The 19,373-nt window shown below is 35.3% G+C and overlaps 1 protein-coding gene across 7 annotated transcripts in view; it reads left to right on the plus strand.

The window, feature by feature from the left end:
- RB1 (RB transcriptional corepressor 1) overlaps nt 1-19,373 on the plus strand; it is a 148,731-nt gene that overhangs the window by 45,418 nt on the left and 83,940 nt on the right. For all 7 annotated transcript variants that reach the window (XR_016388694.1, XM_089899557.1, XM_089899556.1 and 4 more), the window contains 7 exons: nt 106-216; nt 2,583-2,725; nt 4,899-4,976; nt 7,522-7,631; nt 8,585-8,662; nt 12,891-12,978; nt 18,854-18,970. Coding sequence is in view for 6 of the 7 variants with exons in the window: in XM_089899557.1 (XP_089755683.1) it covers nt 106-216; nt 2,583-2,725; nt 4,899-4,976; nt 7,522-7,631; nt 8,585-8,662; nt 12,891-12,978; nt 18,854-18,970 (725 nt within the window). In the remaining variant the exon portion in view is untranslated. The remainder of the gene's footprint in view (nt 1-105; nt 217-2,582; nt 2,726-4,898; nt 4,977-7,521; nt 7,632-8,584; nt 8,663-12,890; nt 12,979-18,853; nt 18,971-19,373) is intronic.

Here is a 19,373-nt window from a genome sequence, read left to right on the forward strand (position 1 = left end):
GTGATTGTTGCATAAATGAGTATATGGATACAGCCATACCCACAATTTTCCCTGACTTAAAGACCTCAATCTCTACCTTAAGATGTGTACCTTCTTTGTTTTCAGGGCAAGTTTTACAAATGGAAGATGATCTGGTGATCTCATTTCAGTTAATGCTGTGTGTCCTTGACTATTTTATCAAACTCTCACCTCCCGCATTACTCAAAGAACCATACAGTAAGTATTTTAAGTAATTTATGCCCCTCCTACTTCATCATTCAACATTTTTTTATGGACTTACACTAGATCCAAAACATGGTTCTAGAGCCAAGGGAATGATAAAAAAGAAATCAGACATGGGTTCTGCCCTTAAGTAGTATAAGATATAGAAGGAGAGATAAGTAAGCAAGTAATTAGAGTATATGGTTGAAAATAGTCTGGGCCAAAATATAGCCAATATTATGGGAGTTGAGGAGATGAGAAAGTTTTCCCAGCTGGGAAAGACCAAGGAAGGCCATAAAAAAGTGGTGGCATTTGAACTGAGTGTTGAAGGAGTAGTTAGGGTTTGAGTGTTGTGGTAAGTTGGGAGACTGCACTCCCAGTAAAGAGAAAATCAAGAGGCAAGGCATAGATATGAATGAGACTGCACAGGGAAGAGTAACCCATTCTATAGAAATGGATTAACTAAATTTTTATTATTGGAAGCTATAATGATTATGTGACTGACTTTTTCTTTTTGCATATGAACTGTAATTGATCCACTTCAGTGGGTGATGAGATGGGAGGTGTATTTAAATAATAGCTATTGCTGAAATAATTAGGTAGCATTAAGCAAAGACAAGTATATTCCTCTTAGAACGGAATTGCTCCCTTTGGTGGCATGTAGAGTAGGATTTAAAATCACTTAATACACTATAGAGAAATGTAAACTTAACTAAGGTTTAGCTGATTCCTTGCTCCTAAAATGTTGACAGTATTAGTAATACTAAAAATAATAGGGGAAAGATCAAAACATGGAAGTCTCAAAGTGTTGAAGTGGCTGAAAAGCTGAAGCCTGATTAATCTTCGTGAACAATAACTTCCTGGAAAAAAGAAGCAGAATTTTGAAAAGATGTTGAACATGGCTTGACAGAAAAGGCAGGTCATTTAGCAGAAGCCACATGCAAAACAGAGGGGAAAAATATAAAACAATATATTTTTAAAATTTCTGAATCTTTAAAAATTTCCTTTGTATGCCTTTTCCTCACTTTTAAAAAATGTTATAACTTTAATAAGTTGATATATAACTTTAGGTTGACAGCCTTTGTTCTTTTGGATAATTCAAATGTACATTTAATTCTGTAAGTGCCATGTTAAATAGAAAGCAGGATAAGGTGTTGAATTAACTGGCTATGGTAAACTTGCAATTAGCTTTTTATTATGAAGAATTTCAGTGAGCATAAAAGAAAGTCGTGTATAATAAGCTTCCATGTACTTATCACCTGCCCTCAATGCATAACTTATGGTCAACCCATAGTCCTATCTACTGCTCAATTCTACCAGCGATATTATTTTGAAGCACACTTTTGCATACCATTTCATCCCTATAAATTTCAGTATCTCTGAAAGATAAAGTCTTTTAAAAAAGCATAATGACAGTACCATTCTCACACCTAAAAATCAATTAATAGTGATTCTTTAATTCCACCAAATATCTAGTAAGTGTCCATATTTTCAATTGTTTTATAAAAGTAATTAAAAAAATTTTTACATGTTGACTAAATCAGAATCTAAATAAGATCTCTACTTTGTGATTGGTTGGTATGCTTTTAAGACTTAAAAAGTTCCTCCTCCATCTATCTTTCTCTTTTTTTCTTGTAATTTATTTATTAAATAATCAGGTAGTCTTGTTCTGTTGAGTTTTCCATGGTTTAATTTTTAGTGATTGCATCCTATGGTGTAGTCTTAACATGTTCCTCTATCCTGTCAGTTTCTTGTAAGTTGTTTGTTGGGCCTAGAGGCAGTTAATACTTTTTATACTTAGTCATCTGTAATCTCTTTAATAGCTATATTCACATTCAGTTTGAATTGAAAATGCTCAAAATAATCCAGGGGATTTTTTTAAAATTACAATTTAGTGTCACATGAGTATATTTGTATGCTTAATTTTTTAAAAGCATCGTAATTTATTTGCTAAAACTTTAAAAAATTTATTTTTTATCCTGTATCTACAAATTGAATCCATACATACATGCTTATTATTTTTAAGACTCTTTTAAGATAGAAAACATTTTTTCCCCTTGCAGACTAGTAGGATACACTTAATATTAGTTTATAAGTTGGCTATTTCCCTTGCATTTTTCATATTTGTCTGTGGGGTTTTAAATTTCTTTTTGGGCTAGTTGGGGACAGAAGAGAATAGGGATGGTAGCAACTATTACCAGTATATAACTTAAAGTAGATATTCAATAAATAAAGCTGTTAGCTTTTTAATGAAGCCTAATAATAAAAGTAGCAGAATGTTACCAAGATTATTTCTGACCTTCCGAGTTATAATTAGAATACTTCATTATTTTATACAGTGGAATGTGCAATTGTTCTTATCTAATTTACCATTTTTACAGAAACAGCTGTAATACCTATTAATGGTTCACCTCGAACACCAAGGCGAGGTCAGAACAGGAGTGCACGGATAGCAAAACAACTAGAAAATGATACAAGAATTATTGAAGTTCTCTGTAAAGAACATGAATGTAATATAGATGAGGTAATTTAACTTCATGATTTCTTTAAAATAGTTAAAGTAGATTTAGATGTAAGTTCTTCCTAACAGTATTTAATTCTTTTATGATGAGCTTGCTTTTTGTAATTAGTGCCAACTCTTTTGCAATAGCAAAATATTTAGAAAAAGTTTAATTTTCATATTCAGTTACTTTGATTTTGAAGAGAATAGCTCCCTCACTCTGGAATCATTGAAATGTACATGATTAAAGCAATAGTTTTCAAATGTATTTGTTCTTTGATTCCTCTGTGGTTACTGATACGCCTAATGTTTTCAAGTATCCTGCTCAGAAAACCCTAGTGTTTTGATTTAGTGCTAAGTGATACCAACATTAAGTTTCTGTTTAGCCTTCTGTAGTTACTCTTTTTCTAAATATCACACCAGATGTTAATGACTGGTAGAGGATACATGAACACCCAGGAATTGCTTATCTTGTCAATAAAATCTGGAATGTTAGAATTGGAAGGAATCTTACAAGTAATGTACTTGGCCTCCTTTTACTAATGAATAAACAAGCTTCTAGAGACTGATAGCTGATTACTAACAGAGTCTATGCTTTGGACCATCTGCTACCAGTGCTTCTTTCACTGTGCCGTGCTCTTTCTCTCATAGACTGTTATACTGTCCAAAATTCACTACCACTAGATAGCTATGTGAAATGTTGCATCTTTGAAATTGCTCTGTCAACTCTGGGAAGGAATTGGGGGTATGATCTCAAAATCTAGTTTAAGAAGTGTTGGAATGATTTATCAAGATATCTGGGTTTTAGCACTGTGGCTTTTATTAATTTTAACAAATATATAGATATAGACATATAGCTGTATCAACTTTACACATGTAATATATTTACTTTTCTAGAATAACAAATTATCTTTGCTAATAAGCTGACAAATGTAGTTGAAATATTTTTTTTTACTCCAGTCTGTTGCTTACTCCCTCAAGGTAACGAATAGGAATAAATGCAGTTTTCTAATTCCTGGTTGTTAGTTCTCTGTATTTTAGAACTACTTATAAAATTGCATTTCAAAAATCAGGAATAAATCATGTTTTTCCTTTTTATTTTAAATAATGCTTCTATAATTTAGAATGTAATAACGATTTGTAAAGTGTAGGTGATTAATAGCTTTTGGGGTAATTCATATTAATTTGACATTTGATTATTTACATGTAGCATTTATAGTTATATAACTATTGGTTAGTTATACTTATGGTTATATAATTATTGGTTAGTCACACTAATTGGTTAAATAGAACTACCCACCTTATAATTATTCCAGTTCAGTGGGAATTAATTAGAAAACAATACTAATATGTATTACAGAAGCTTAATTCGTAAAGCATTTTTGTGAAGCAGAAGATAGGAACTTATTAATAGGAAGATATTAAATTATTCTGCCTTAATAAATGTAGACTGCAAATTGGAAAAGGAAGTTAAATGAAGAAAAGTAAGTTGTTTAAAATTCCATAACACTTTGCCAGTGTAAAATAGTTAGGGGTATAACTCCAGCTTTTCCAAGGACGGTCTTTATTATCCATGTTAAATGTAGGGTTTTTTGTGTGAAACTGCATAATGACCAAAACATTTTCACTGGGTTTTGAATAGAATTGTTGGGTATTTGTATGTGAAATTATCTTCTTATAAAAGCAGGTCATTTTCCTAAATTTATGCTGAAATAATTGACTCGATATTCCCTAAGCTAGGTATGTGTGTGAAGTGGCCCAAAAATATGCTTTGGGGAGAAATCAGAGGCAGTGTAGAGAAATTAAAAGAGTCTTGGCTTTGATGCTAGACAGATTGGGTTTCAATTCCAGCTCTGCCACTTCCTAGCTGTGTAACTTTGGTGAAGTCGCTTAATATTTTTGAGCCTCCCATGTTTTCACCATTTGTTAAATGTGGGATATTGAAGTTGGTTTCGATGGATTTTCTTCTTATAAATCCCATTTCATTAACAATTCCCCCCTGTACCTCCATTTTAGGACCTGAAATCTGCCTCACATGAATTAAAAAGTGAATAATTGAATTAATTATAAATAAGCATCACACTGGGTTGAATGTAACTCATTGATCAAAATGTCAGTTAACACTTTCATTCTATTGTTAATAGTGACAGATTTTTTTTAAAAAAATGTAATTATCATGTAACTTTATCTTTTTCAGGTGAAAAATGTTTATTTCAAAAATTTTATACCTTTTATGAATTCTCTTGGAATTGTAGCTTCTAACGGACTTCCAGAGGTAATCTGAAAGAAAACGTAATAAAAAATTAATGTGTTTCGGGACTTTAGCAAGGGAGGAATAGTTGCCTAAATTTCTTAAGATCACTTTACTGTATATTAAATATTTTTTACTCAAGGAAAGAATCTAAGTAGAATTGTGGTGAATCAACTTTATATAGTAAGAAAAAACCCCTTTTGAACCCATTTATGCTCAAATGTATAAATAAGCAGCATTTAAAAGTTTGCACTAGAAGTTGATTTGTACTAAAATGTTTCAAAAATCAGAATGTAGGCTTTTGAACTTCTAAATACCATTAAATATTTAAATAGAAGTAAATATCTGTAATCAAATTTGATTCTAATTTACTTTGCTATGCTTCTTTAAGCATAGGAGCCATGATTTGTGCCATCAACATTATTAGCATTACTGTACTTGGAGCAACTCTTTTGAGGCTTTTTTTTTTGGCCACAGCGCGTGGCTTGGAGGATCTTAGTTCCTCCACCAGGATGGAGCCCAGGCCCCGGCAGTGAAAGCCAAGTCCTAACCACTGCACTGCCATGGAATTCACTCTTTGGAGTATTTTTAAAAAGCTACTTAATTGGATGTAGCTTTGGTTGAAATGACTGTGATTATATGGTAGAAATGTTTTACCTTAGTGGTGTGCCATCCATCCATCTGTTTCTTTTCACATTTTTCCTCATATGTCTTGCTCTTCAGTGAGAACAGAACAACTGAGAACTTTATGTGATAATGTGTGGAGAAAAGAATGCTTAAATAAATGATGAAGAACAAGTACTCAGTGAGGAAGCAGCATTTCAGACACACCTATTATCAGTCACCAAGACCAAAAGACATGAAATCAGAGAGCTAGATTGCTGATTTTATGGCCTGAGTTGGTAGCTAGTCCTCCTTGAATTAACTAACTTATTCAGCAGTTATTTAGTGAGTGCTTAATATATGCCGGGCATTGTGCTAGATATCATCAATGCAGACATTTAACTCACAGTCATTGTCATTAAGGTGCTAGTGGAAGAGACGGACATAGAAGTAGAACATTAACAGGAGTCTACAAAAGTCTAATAGATGTGTACACAGGGTGTTGTGATACCTCAGAGGAGGGCTCCCTAATCCAAAGTGGGCCAGATAGGTTTTGCAGAAAATTCTTTGGAGGTGATGTGACTTCTGAGCTGAGTAAAATTTATGAGAAGTGGCATTTCCAGGGGTTGGAAATTATAGATTTAAAGGCACAGTGATATGTGATAGTATGGTCTGTTCTGTAGAGTGAGTGGTAAGACATGGTACTAAAGAAACAAGAAGGGGCCAAAAGTTGTATTTCTGAGTTCTGTTACCAACTTATATACCAAAAAATATGCTGTTTACAACTCTAAAGAATCTTGGACATTCATAATTTTTTTTCCCTCTGAAAGGATTACAGGGTTATTATTAGAAAATTCAAGATAAACTTTACATTATACAGCACTAATAGCTGCCAGTCAATAAATGATTGATAATTAATACCCAACTGACATAGGGCAGGAATGACGATTAAGCCTAATCAAACATGAATGGCTGATCGGCCTGAAAAACTTATGCAAACAAACAAAAAGTTTACATTTAACTGGATTTTTTCCTACCACTCCTTGTAGAATGCAATTTTAACTCTCTCAGGTTGGAAACACTCTGGCTTTAAAAGACACAGGAGGGCTTCCTTGGTGGCGCAGTGGTTGAGAGTCCGCCTGCCGATGCAGGGGACACAGGTTCGTGCCCCGGTCTGGGAAGATCCCACATGCTGCGGAGCGGCTGGGTCCGTGAGCCATGGCCGCTGAGCCTGCGCGTCTGGAGCCTGTGCTCCGCGACCGGAAAGGCCACAACAGTGAGAGACCTGCGTACCACACACACACACACAAAAAAAAGTCACAGGAGAAGGCTGCTAAATGGTTTTCTACTGGGCATTTGTTTTTATATTATGATTAGAAAATTACGAATCAGAACTGATAAAAGAATTATAGTTTGTAGCATTTGGAAAAGTGTCTAAGATTGGAAGTAAATTGTGCAAGTATGTTAATTGGGCTAATTGAGCGTATACTCTTGCCCAAGATACATAACTGAAGGGAGTCAGAGTGAACCAAAGGATTTAGAAAAGATAGGCAGAATACATAATAAAGGTATGTTACAGTGTTTGAAAAATTATTTTATATTGATAAGTGTAGTAGAAGATTAAAAGTGAGTGATGTATAGGATGGAGGATCTCAGCAATTAAGCGGTTATAATAATGTCTTTTCATCTTACAGTTCCATCTCAGTATTGTTCTGTAGCATTGGTGATCCTTGTCTAGATAAAATGTGAGATATGTGCATAAAATAGGTTTAAAATTGAGTTGAAAAAAATTTGTAATTTTCTTTACTTCACTTTTAGATATGCCTTATTTATATTCCATGTGAAGTCTGTACAGTGTAAAATTAAGTGTATATTTTTACGAAGATTCTTTAATTAAATCTGTATTTCTGTGTACTGAGAAGTAATGACATGAGAAGGATAATCATCAATATTTTTTGCCTTTGAGGTGGAAAGTCTCTCTAAACAATATGAAGAAATTTACCTTAAAAACAAAGATATAGATGCAAGATTATTTCTGGATCATGATAAAACTCTTCAGGCTGATCCTACAGACAGGTATTATACATGATATATTATTATTTGTTGATATGCTGGTTCATTTTTTAAAAAGTTAGTATAAAATTGTATTCTCTTCAATTGTCATATAGAAGCCTTAAGTAGGAATGGTTGACGGTAACTACAGGCACCTGTGAGATATTGCGTGTTCTGTTCCAGGCCATTGCAATAAAGCAAATCACGCAAACTTTTTGGTTTCCAAGTGCATGTAAAAGTTATGTTTACAATGTACTATAGTCTGTTAAGTGTGCAATAGCATTATATCCAAAAAACAGTGTACATACCTTAATTTAGAAATACCTTATTTCTAAAAAATGATAACCATCATATGACAATGCAGAGTTTACAAACCTTCAATATGTAATAAAACACAGTATCTGTGAAGCACAGTAAAGCAAAGTGCAATAAAATGAGATACGCCCGTAAAAAATTTTTGAATAATTGTAAGTGTGGTTAATTTTAAGTCTTCAGCATGAAATCTTTTAATATTAACTAAAAAAATATGTATATATATACAATTTGGAAGTTAAACACAAATAAAATGTTTCAGATTTTATTTAAGTCAAAGTAAAGTTTTTGGAAGGCGTAATGTTTGAAAAACTTGAGTTTTGATATTTTTTGGTACTGAACAACCTTGCTAGTAATATCATCAACATCTAACATTCTAGAGAAAACAAACATCCAACTTTCACTTTCAAAAAAATTCTTAGTGATTGGTACACCGTTTGTTGTAAACCTAGTGGAAAGAAACCCAACTTAAAAATTATGATAAAAAAATAAAATTTTATTTCTTTAAGCAGCTTCTGGATCATCTGTTTCCTATCACTTCTATTATTTACTTAACCATTTTGTGTGATGTTATGAGTCAACAGAAGGTACTTCACTGCTTTTTTGACTCATAAATCACAAATTGTAAGTCTTCAGTCTGAATAACTCTACTTATCATTATTTAGTTTTGAAGTGCAGAGGACACCACGAAAAAGTAACTCCGATGAAGAAGTAAATGTGACTCTTCCACAGACTCCAGTTCGGTATGAATTTTCTTACTTTTGATTTTCATTATAATTATTTATTCAGTACTTTATAGTGCTTCGGGTTTATTCATTTGTTTCATTATATATTTGTATATACATGCAGCAAATATATATTGAGTGCTCTTTGTATGCCAGACATGTTACTAGTTGCTGAGGATATGATTATTAGACATAGTTCTGTCTGTCCTTAAGGTACATAACCCAGAATGAGAATGTGTTCCATTTCAGTATATAAAGAAGAGAAAAAAAAGTATCACCATTTGCTCTGTATGTAACCTAGAAAGATTGGAGCCATTTTTTAGTGTCCTTTTCCTCACTTGCTTCCCACATCTAATCTGTTTTCAAGTCTTGTTGAGTCTACCTCCTAAGTATTTGAGTTCATCTACTGTTCCCCATTCCTACTCTTCCCACCCTTGTCCAAGATATCTCTCTCCTTCTCTTGAAATTTTTGCAGTAGCCTACTAACTGATCTTGCTGTTTCTACTCTCATGACTATTCCTCTCTCCCTATCACCAAATATATTCTCCAGAGAGCCCCCAGAATAATATTCTAGAAATGTAAATCAGATCATGCTTTTTTTTTGGCCGCAACACGTGGCTTGCAGGATCTTAGTTCCTCCACCAGGATGGAGCCCAGGCCCCGGCAGTGAAAGCCAAGTCCTAACCACTGCACTGCCATGGAATTCACTCTTTGGAGTATTTTTAAAAAGCTACTTAATTGGATGTAGCTTTGGTTGAAATGACTGTGATTATATGGTAGAAATGTTTTACCTTAGTGGTGTGCCATCCATCCATCTGTTTCTTTTCACATTTTTCCTCATATGTCTTGCTCTTCAGTGAGAACAGAACAACTGAGAACTTTATGTGATAATGTGTGGAGAAAAGAATGCTTAAATAAATGATGAAGAACAAGTACTCAGTGAGGAAGCAGCATTTCAGACACACCTATTATCAGTCACCAAGACCAAAAGACATGAAATCAGAGAGCTAGATTGCTGTTAAGTTTGTGATTGCTTCTTACTGCAATTGAAATACAGTGCAAATTCCTTAACAGTGCCTACAAGACCTTATATGATCTAGCTTCTGTTACCTCTCCAACCTCATCTTGTTTTCCTGCTCATTATGTACTAGCCAGTTTTCTGAACTCTCCAAAGTCTTCTTTTGTACTCAGTGACCTTCATATTTGCTTTTGTTTCTTCTGTTTTTTTTTTTTTTTTTTTTTTTTTGTGGTCGCAGGCCTCTCACTGTTGTGGCCTCTCCCGTCACGGAGCACAGGCTCCGGACGCGCAGGCTCAGCGGCCATGGCTCACGGGCCCAGCCACTCCGCGGCATGTGGGACCTTCCCGGACCGGGGCACGAACCCGTGTCCCCTGCATCGGCAGGCGGACTCTCAACCACTGCGCCACCAGGGAAGCCCCACTTTTGTTTCTTCTTGAAACCCTTCTTTTCTATGAATTGCCAACTACTACCCTTCTTTTAGGTTCAGCACAAATACTACTTTTTTGTGGACTTATTTCTCTCTGAAGTATTTTCCTTTATTATTCTTTCTCACAGCATCCTGTTCTATTCCTTCAAAGTATGTATCACAATTTGTAATTATAAATTCATCTGTGTGTTTGCTTGTTTTTGTCAATACCCACAATAGCCTTTAAGTCCATACCACATGGACCATGACTTTCTTGTTCACCATTTAATCATTAGGACCTAGGAGAATACTTGGTACATAGTAAAACAATCAGTAATTTTTTCAAATGACTACATAGACACATAAAAATACATTTTTGTTTAAATATGGTAAGAGACATAGGACAAGTTAATGAGATGGCACAGAAGGGACTTTATGAAGTGATATTTGAACTGAATTTTGAAACATGTAAGTTTGTGTCACAGGAGACTGACAGCATGTGCAAAGGCATGGAAGTATGAAACAACATGATGCATCTGGGGAACTATAAGCAGCTCTGTATTGATGGACTAAATGGGAAGATGAAATGGCAGGAGAGGAGGGTGGGTATTAGATCATGAAAGGCCTTATATTCCATACTCAGAAGTTTGGACTTTAGCTTGTGCAGGATATGGCCTGTTGCTATACCTGGGTGTTAAGCAGGGCTAGGATAAAATCAGACTTGAGGGCTTCCCTGGTGGCGCAGTGGTTGAGAGTCCACCTGCCGATGCAGGGGACACGGGTTCGTGCCCTGGTCCGGGAAGGTCCCACATGCCGCGGAGAGGCTGGGCCCGTGAGCCATGGCCGCTGAGCCTGCGTGTCTGGAGCCTGTGCTCCGCAACGGGAGAGGCCACAACAGTGAGAGGCCCACGTACCGCAAAAAAAAAAAAAAAAAAAAAAAAAATCAGACTTGATTTGTGAAAGTTTACATGGTAGTAGTTTGTGAAGAGATGGACTGAGAAGGGCGTGGTGAGAAATAGAGAGACCTGTCAGTCTGTCACAGTGGTTAGGCAAATTAGGACAACCTGAGGAGTTTTTTTTTTTTTTCAAAGTATATATGCCTAGACCCTGCTGCCATAGACATAGTCAAAATCTCAAAATGCTCTATTGCAGTAATCCAGTTGAGAGATGCTGAAGATCTGAACCAAGAGATAGGCAGTTGGAGTGAAAGAGCAAGAACAGGTTTGATAAATAGTTGATGAATTCATATGTAGAATATTATTCTTAAGGCATTTATGGGATATGAAGAAGATAATGTAGTAAGTAGTAGGATATAAGGATCTTATGGATTTGGGAATCATCAGGGAGAGTTAATTCAGAAAAACAGGGTCGGTGGGGTGGTGTGATGAATTGGGAGATTGGGATTGACATGTATACACTGATGTGTATAAAATGGATGACTAATAAGAACCTGCAGTATAAAAAAATAAATAAAATTCAAAAAAAAAACCATAATGAGGTTGCCTGAAGTGAGGGTGCATAATAGCAATAACGGTTGGCTAAAGGCTGAACCCTAAAGAATGCTAGCATTTAAGGACGAGATAGAAGTTAGATTAAAGAGAATGAGAGGTGTGATTAGGGAGGCCAGAGAATGAAGCCAAAGAAGCCAAGGGAGGACGGGAGTTTCAGAAGAGAGCAAGTGTTTAAGAGTGTCAAATACCTCAAGAAAATCAAGTATCAGAACAAATAAAAAATCTCTTTTGGTTTTAGCAGTTGGTCACTTATGGCTTTAGTCATTGTGGCTTAAGTAGATTAGTACATGTACACGTCATAGAAGCAATATATTTAAAAGTTGAGGAAGAGTAGATATCAGTTTAGAGAGGCTTGACTGAGAACACTGAACATGTTTTTGTTTGTTTGTTTTTTTGCTGTACGTGGGCCTTTCACTGTCGTGGCCTCTCCCGTTGTGGAGCACAGGCCCCGGACGCACAGGCTGAGCCGCCATGGCTCACGGGCCCAGCCGCTCCGCGGCATGTGGGATCCTCCCGGACTGGGGCACGAACCCGTCCCCTGCATCGGCAGGCGGACTCTCAACCATTGCGCCACCAGGGGAGCCCCTGAACATGTTTTATTAAATAATATTTAAAGACCCTTTTGGCTATAAACATTCTACAGTTTTTTGCATCATTAAACAGTGCCTACAGAGTAGCAATGAACTGCTACTCCAAAATTGGAACATTAATATTTACCATGTACCATACACAGACACGTGCACACACACATACACACACACACACACACTTATATAATTAAAGAGATCTTAAAGAGATTGACCTACATTTATGTTTTAGTGATGATGACTTCTAAAATTATGTATGCTTTCATCTTGAAGGTCTCTGTAAAGGACAGTCACTTGGTTATCTACTTGAGTTACTAAATATCTTACTGTCTTTATTTGAAAAATTTTAATATTTAATTGTAATAATGTTTTCTTAAAATATTACCATTTTGATGCCAGTTTATGTTTTATCCTTAAAATAATGTCATTACTTTTTCATCAATTGTTTTGTTGATATTTAGTTCTATTAGTAAATAAGCATATCAGTTCTTTAATTATAAACTTACTGATGATCGACATATGCTTTCTTAAAGATTTAAGTAAAATGTAATTCCTCATAAACAGCAGTACACTAAGGCTTTTATAAAGTCTTATTTCAGAGAACTTCTTAAAGATAAACAGGAGACAATGAGATTGAAGATATGTGTAACTTATGAAATAGATACTTATCATTTTTTCTTTTTATTCCTTCATTGCTTAACACTTCTTCCTATTTTTTTCTAGGACTGTCATGAATACTATCCAGCAATTAATGATGATCTTAAATTCAGCAAGTGATCAACCGTCAGAAAATCTGATTTCCTATTTTAATGTAAGCCATATATGAGACATTATTTATTATGATATTTTGGCAAATAAATTTGAAATTAAAAGTTAAAATACTGAGTGTTTTTTTAAACACCCATTTCCCAACCAACATGTAGTTGTCTACTATCTCATTTCTTGCTTTTTTTTTTTAATTTTTTTTTAAAAAATTTTTATTTTTGGCTGTGTTGGGTCTTTGTTGCTGCACGCGGGCTTTCCTCTGGTTGCGGCGAGCGGGGGCTACTCTTCGTTGCGGTGCGTGGGCTTCTCATTGAGGTGGCTTCTCTTGTTGCAGAGCACGGGCTCTAGGCGTGCGGGCTTCAGTAGTTGTGGCACACGGGCTCAGTAGTCGTGGCTCGTGGGCTCTAGAGTGCAGGCTCAGTAGTTGTGGCACACAGGCTTAGTTGCTCCGCAGCATGTGGGATCTTCCCAGACCAGGGCTTGAACCCGTGTCCCGTGCCTTGGCAGGCGGATTCTTAACCACTGCGCCACCAGGGAAGCCCTCTTGCTTTTTTTAACTCTCCAAATTAGATATTATTAGTAGTGTTGTTTTATTTAGACAGTGTTATTTTTAGATTTTCTCATATTTACTTTTTGTGTTGCTCACCATTCTTTTTTACAACTTAGACCTCACTTTCATAATTATTTTCTTCTTTCTTCAGATACATCTTTTAATCATTCCTTTAGTGGGGGTTAGTTTGGGATGAACTTACAAGCTTTTTGTTTTGTTTTTTGTCTTAAAATATCTTTACTCTTGGACTTCCTTGGTCGTCCAGTGGTAAAGACTCCGCTCTCCCAGTGCGGGGGCCCGGGTTCGATCCCTGATCAGGAAACTAAGATCTCACATGCCACAACTAAGACCTGGCACAGCCAAATAAATTACATACATACATACATAAATTTTTAAAAAAATATCTTCACTCTTACTTTTTGTAAGGTAGTATACCTGGATCTTCAATTCTAGGCTGACCTTTACTTTCTCTTAGTAGTTTGAAGATATTACTTCACTATTTCCTGGCTCTCGTTGCTACTAAGATGTTTTCTGTCAGTCCATCTGTTGTTCCCTTATAGTTTATCTTTTCTCTCTGGCTCTTTTAAGATATTTTCTTTGAATGTGACATTAGACAGGATTTAACATTTGCCATATCTCTACGGTCTTTTTTATTTAGCCCACTTTCATGTACATTTCTTGAGTGGCCCTGTGTGCATTGCAGTTTGCAACTCCTGATGGACCCTGAGTTTGATATCTGAAGGACCCCTGCTAGCCTCCCTCCTCTCAAAAAAGGGAGAGAGGAAGAGAGAGAATGAAAACTAGTGTCTATATTCCTTGTTCGCTCCTTTACTCCTTTAAAATCAAGTGAGGCTTGGGAGCCACTGAAATGCTTATCTGTGGCAGTTGGATGAGGCTAGGAGACTTACTAAAATTTGGCTTATCCAGTAAGTGCTTTGTGTGGTTAACATTCCATTTAATATCATAAGCTGCCTGTGGTTTTGTCATATTCTTTGTTGTCTTGTTTATATTTCCACCCCCCAAGAATTAACAGAGTATTTTCTGTCATCATATTCATAATTGTGTTGGCTCAAAACTGATTTTGTTTGTCCAGTTTGCATAAAGTTGCTTTTATTTGTGGCTTATCTGTAGCACAAGAGTATTTCCCAAACATAGCTACCCAGTTACTTAGAACTTTTAGAAGGGATAATGGTAGAAGTAAAAAGAATGATAATCTCTCTCTTCTTAAATATTGTTTTTAATATTTCCTCCAACATTTGGATTATGTAGGAAGTCTTTTTTATTTTAAACTACTTCAGTTGGGTAGAAAATTCTGCCTCAAAGACATTTTCCAGAGCTCAGTTTAAAGCTTAACATTAAATGAAGCGCAACAGTTTAACTGCAAAGTTTTATGTACACTACAAATGGCCTATCTCAGAGTGGGCATATCTTGAAGACCATTAAGTTTTTCTTTGAATTTGCTTCTTTATTAGTTCAGGTGTCTTCATTTTAAAAATTAATGCCATCTTTTCTTCTGTGTGTAAGTAAAATCTTAGAAGCTATAGACATTTTTTTCTTCCAGTTTTATTGAGATATGCTTGATGTTTAAGGTATACAGCATAATGGGTTGACCTACATACATCATGAAATTATCATCACAATAAGTTGAGTGAACATCCATTATCTCATTTGGATACAAAGTAACAGAAATAGAAAAAAAATTTTTTTCCTTGTGAAGAGAACCCTCAGGATTTACTCCCAACAACTTTCATGTATAACATACAGCAGTGTTAATTATATTAATCATGTTGTACATTACATCCCTAGTACTTATTTACCTTATAAATGGAAGTTTGTACCTTTTGACTGCCTTCATTCAGTTCCCCCTTCCCCTACCCACCCCCCGCCTCTAGTAACTACAAATTTGATCTTTTTTCTATGAGTTTGTTTGTTTCTTTTTGAAGTATAATTGACCTACAACACTGGGTTAGTTTCTGGTGCACAGTATAGTGATTCGATATCTCTGTACATCTCAAAATGATCACCACGGTAAGTCTAGTTACCATTTGTCTCTGTACAGAGATATTATATAATTATTGACTGTATTCCCTACACTGTACATTTCATACCTGTGACTCATTTATTTTGTAATTAGAAGTTGGTACCCCTTAATCTCCCTCATCTGTTTCTCTCTTTCCCCACATCCCTCGCTTCTGGCAACCACCTGTTTGTTCTTTATCTCTATGACTCTGTTTCTATTTTGTTGTGTTTGTTCATTTGTTTTTTTTTTTTAGATTTCATATATAAGTGAAATCATACAGTATTTGCTTTCTTTGTCTGATCTACTTCACTTAGCATAATACTCTCTAGGTCCATTCTGGTTGTTGTCACAAATGGCAAAATTTGTTTTTTCTTTATGGCCAAATAATATTCCATTGTATATATATACCACATCTTTATCTATTCATCTATCAATGGGCACCTAGGTTGTTTCTATTCTTGGCTATTGTAAATAATGCTACAATGAACATAGGGGTGCATATCTTTTCAAATTAAGTGTTTTCATTTTCTTCAGATAAATACCCAAAAGTGGAATTGCTGGATTGTATGGTAGTTCTGGTTTTAATTTTTTGATGAGCCTCCAAACTGTTTTCCACAGTGGTTGCACCAATTTACATTCCCACCAGCAGCACATGAGGGTTCCCTTTTCTCCATACCCTCGCCAACACTTGTTATTTGTTCTCTTTTTGATAATAGCCATTAGACAGACGTGAGGTGATATCTCATAATGGTTTTGATTTGCATTTCTCTGATGATTAGTGATGTTGAGCATCTCATGTGACTGCTAGCCATCTGTATGTCTTCTTTGGAAAGATGTGTATTCATTTCTTGTGCCCATTTTTTTAATCAGCTAGTTTGTTTTTTTGGTGTTGAGTTGTATGCGTTCTTTGTATGTTTGGATATTAACCCTTTATCAGATATATCGTTTGCAAATATCTTCTCCCATCCAGTAGGTGGCCTTTTCTTTTTGTTGATAGTTTCCTTCACTGTGCAGAAACATTTTGGTTTGAAATAGTCCCACTTGTTTATTTTGCTTTTGCTGCCTTTTCTTCCAGAGTCAATTCCAAAATACCATCTCCAAGACTAATGACAAGGAGCTTACCACCCATGTTTTCTTCTAAGAGTTTCATGGTTTCAGGTCTTATGTTCAAGTCTTTAACCCATTTTGAGTTAATTTTTGTGTGTGGTGTAAGACAGTGGTATAATTTCATTTTTTTGAAACTGGCTTTCCAGTTTTACCAACACATTTATTGAAGAGACTGTCCTTTTCTTACTGTGTATTCTTGGCTCTTTTGTGGTAAATTAATTGATAATGTGCATGGGTTTATTTTTGGGCTCTCTATTCTGTTCCATTGATCTCTGTTTTTTTGTTTTTGTTTTTGTTTTCGTTTTGCGGTACACGGGCCTCTCACTGTTGTGGCCTCTCCCGTTGTGGAGCACAGGCTCTGGATGCGCAGGCTCAGCTGCCATGGCTCACGGGCCCAGCTGCTCCGCGGCACGTGGGATCCTCCTGCACTGGGGCACGAACCCGCGTCCCCTGCATCAGCAGGCGGACTCTCAACCACTGTGCCACCAGGGAAGCCCTGATCTCTGTTTTTATATCAATAACAAACTGTTTTGATTACTGTAGCTTTATAATATAGTTTTATGCCTCCAGCTTTGTTCTTCTTTCTCAGGATTGCTTTGGCTATTTGGGGTCTTTTGTGGTTCTGCACACAGTTTTGAATTGTTTGTTCTATTTCTGTGTAAATACCTTGGAATTTTGACAAGAAGTTTATTGAATTTGTATATTGCTTTGGGTAGTATGGGCATTTTAACAATATTAATTCTTCCACTCCATGAGCATGCAGTAGCTTTGCATTTATGTGTATCTTTTAACGTTTCTTTCATTAGGGTCTTAAGTTTTCATTGTACAGATCTTTCACCTTCTTGGTTAAATTTATTCTGGATACAACTGTACATGTGATTGTTTTCTTAATTTCTCTTTCTGATAGTGTGTTATTAGTGTATAGAAATACAACTGATTTCTGTATGTTGATTTTGTATCCTGCAACTTTACTGATTTTTTTTATTAGTTCTAACAGGTTTTTTGTGGAGTCCTTAAGGTTTTCTATATATAATATCATGTCATCTGAAAATAATGACAGTTTTACCTCCTTTCCAATTTGGATGCCTTTTATTTCTTTTTCTTGCCTAACTGCTCTAAGAGTTCCAATACTATGGAATAAAAGTGGCAAGAGTGGGCATCCTTGTGTTGTTCTTGACCTTAGAGGAAAAGCTTTCAGCTTTTCACTGTTGAGTATGATGTTAGCTGTGGGCTTGTCGTGTATGGCCTTTATTATGTTGAGGTACATTCCCTCCATACTCACTTTGTTAAGAGTTTTTATCATAAATTGATGTTGAATTTTGTCAAATGCTTTTTCTGCATCTGTTGAGATGATCACATAATTTTAATCTTTTATTTTGTTAATATGGCATATCATTGATTGATTTGCAGATATGGAACCATCACTGGGATAAATCCCACTTGATCATGGTATAAGATCCTTTCAAGAATATTAATGTATTCTTGAATTGGGTTTGCTGATATTTTGTTAAGGATTTTTGCATTTGTATTCAGGAGGGATATTGGCCTATAATTTACTTTCCTTGTGGTGTCCTTGTTTTGGTATCAGGACAGTGCTGGCCTCATAAAATGAGTTTGGGAGTGTTTCCTCATCTTCTGTTTTTTTGGAATAGTTTGAGAAGGATTTGTAGTAATTCTTCTTTGAATGTTTGATGGAATTCACCAGTGAAACCATCTGGTTCTGGACTTCTATTTATTGGGAGGTTTTTGGTTACCTATTCTTTCTTCTTACTAGTAATTAGTCTTTTCAGATTTTCTGTTCCTTATGATTCAACCTTAGAAGGTTGTATGTTTCTAGGAATTTATCCATTTGTTCAAGGTTGTCCAGTTTGTTGGCATTCAGTTGTTCATAGTAGTCTCTTATGATCATTTGTATTCCTGTGGTATCAATTGTAATATCTGTGAGGCTGTTTTTGATGGATAATGGAAAGGGCTAACAAATCTGTTCTTCCCTAACTTGCCAGCAGAAAATTTAGATAATAGAGTTTTTTAGTTGTACTCTAGTATTTTTGGTCCCTATTATCCCAGAATGGAATCCTTTATGTCCCTCATATTTTCAGTAGTTGTATTTACCTAGTTTATTGTGGAAGTGTTTCCACAGTATAAACAATTGAGAGTGATAAGTCATGTAGTATAGAACAGAAAATGCTAATTCTCTGATTAAACAGTATCCTCAATGTTAATTCATGTTTTTCCTTCTTAAAGAATTGCACAGTGAATCCAAAGGAAAGCATCCTGAAAAGAGTGAAGGATATTGGGTACATCTTTAAAGAGAAATTTGCTAAAGCTGTGGGACAGGGATGTATGGAAATTGGATCACAGGTAACTTGAGTTCATTTTGATTAGTGCCACTATATAGTAAATAATTTCAAATGCAACATCTGTCCCAGTTGCATAAATGCTGTAATAGTATCTGTCCAATAGTATAAAATATTGGCAGATACTATATCCCAGCTGCTTGTGTATGCTGCTGTTTATGGAAAGCTTTATGGGACAGCTCCCCTCACTCCATTACAGAAACCAAAAGTAAACGTGCAGAAAATTTTAGAAGAATTGTAGAAAATTTTAAAAATACAGTAAGAAAAAAATCAAAATCTTGCTAACATTAAGTTTTTGGTGTATATTCTTTAACTTTTACATATATGAATATTCATGTATGCATATACTTATACAAATGGAATCATATTATACATGCCATTTATCAGTGATATTATTAAATGATGTT

Source organism: Delphinapterus leucas, chromosome 18, assembly GCF_059928025.1.
Source record: "Delphinapterus leucas isolate spDelLeu-1000000601 "Yukka" chromosome 18, BTC_Dleu_Yukka2, whole genome shotgun sequence".
In the NCBI taxonomy this organism is placed as follows: Eukaryota; Metazoa; Chordata; class Mammalia; order Artiodactyla; family Monodontidae; genus Delphinapterus; species Delphinapterus leucas.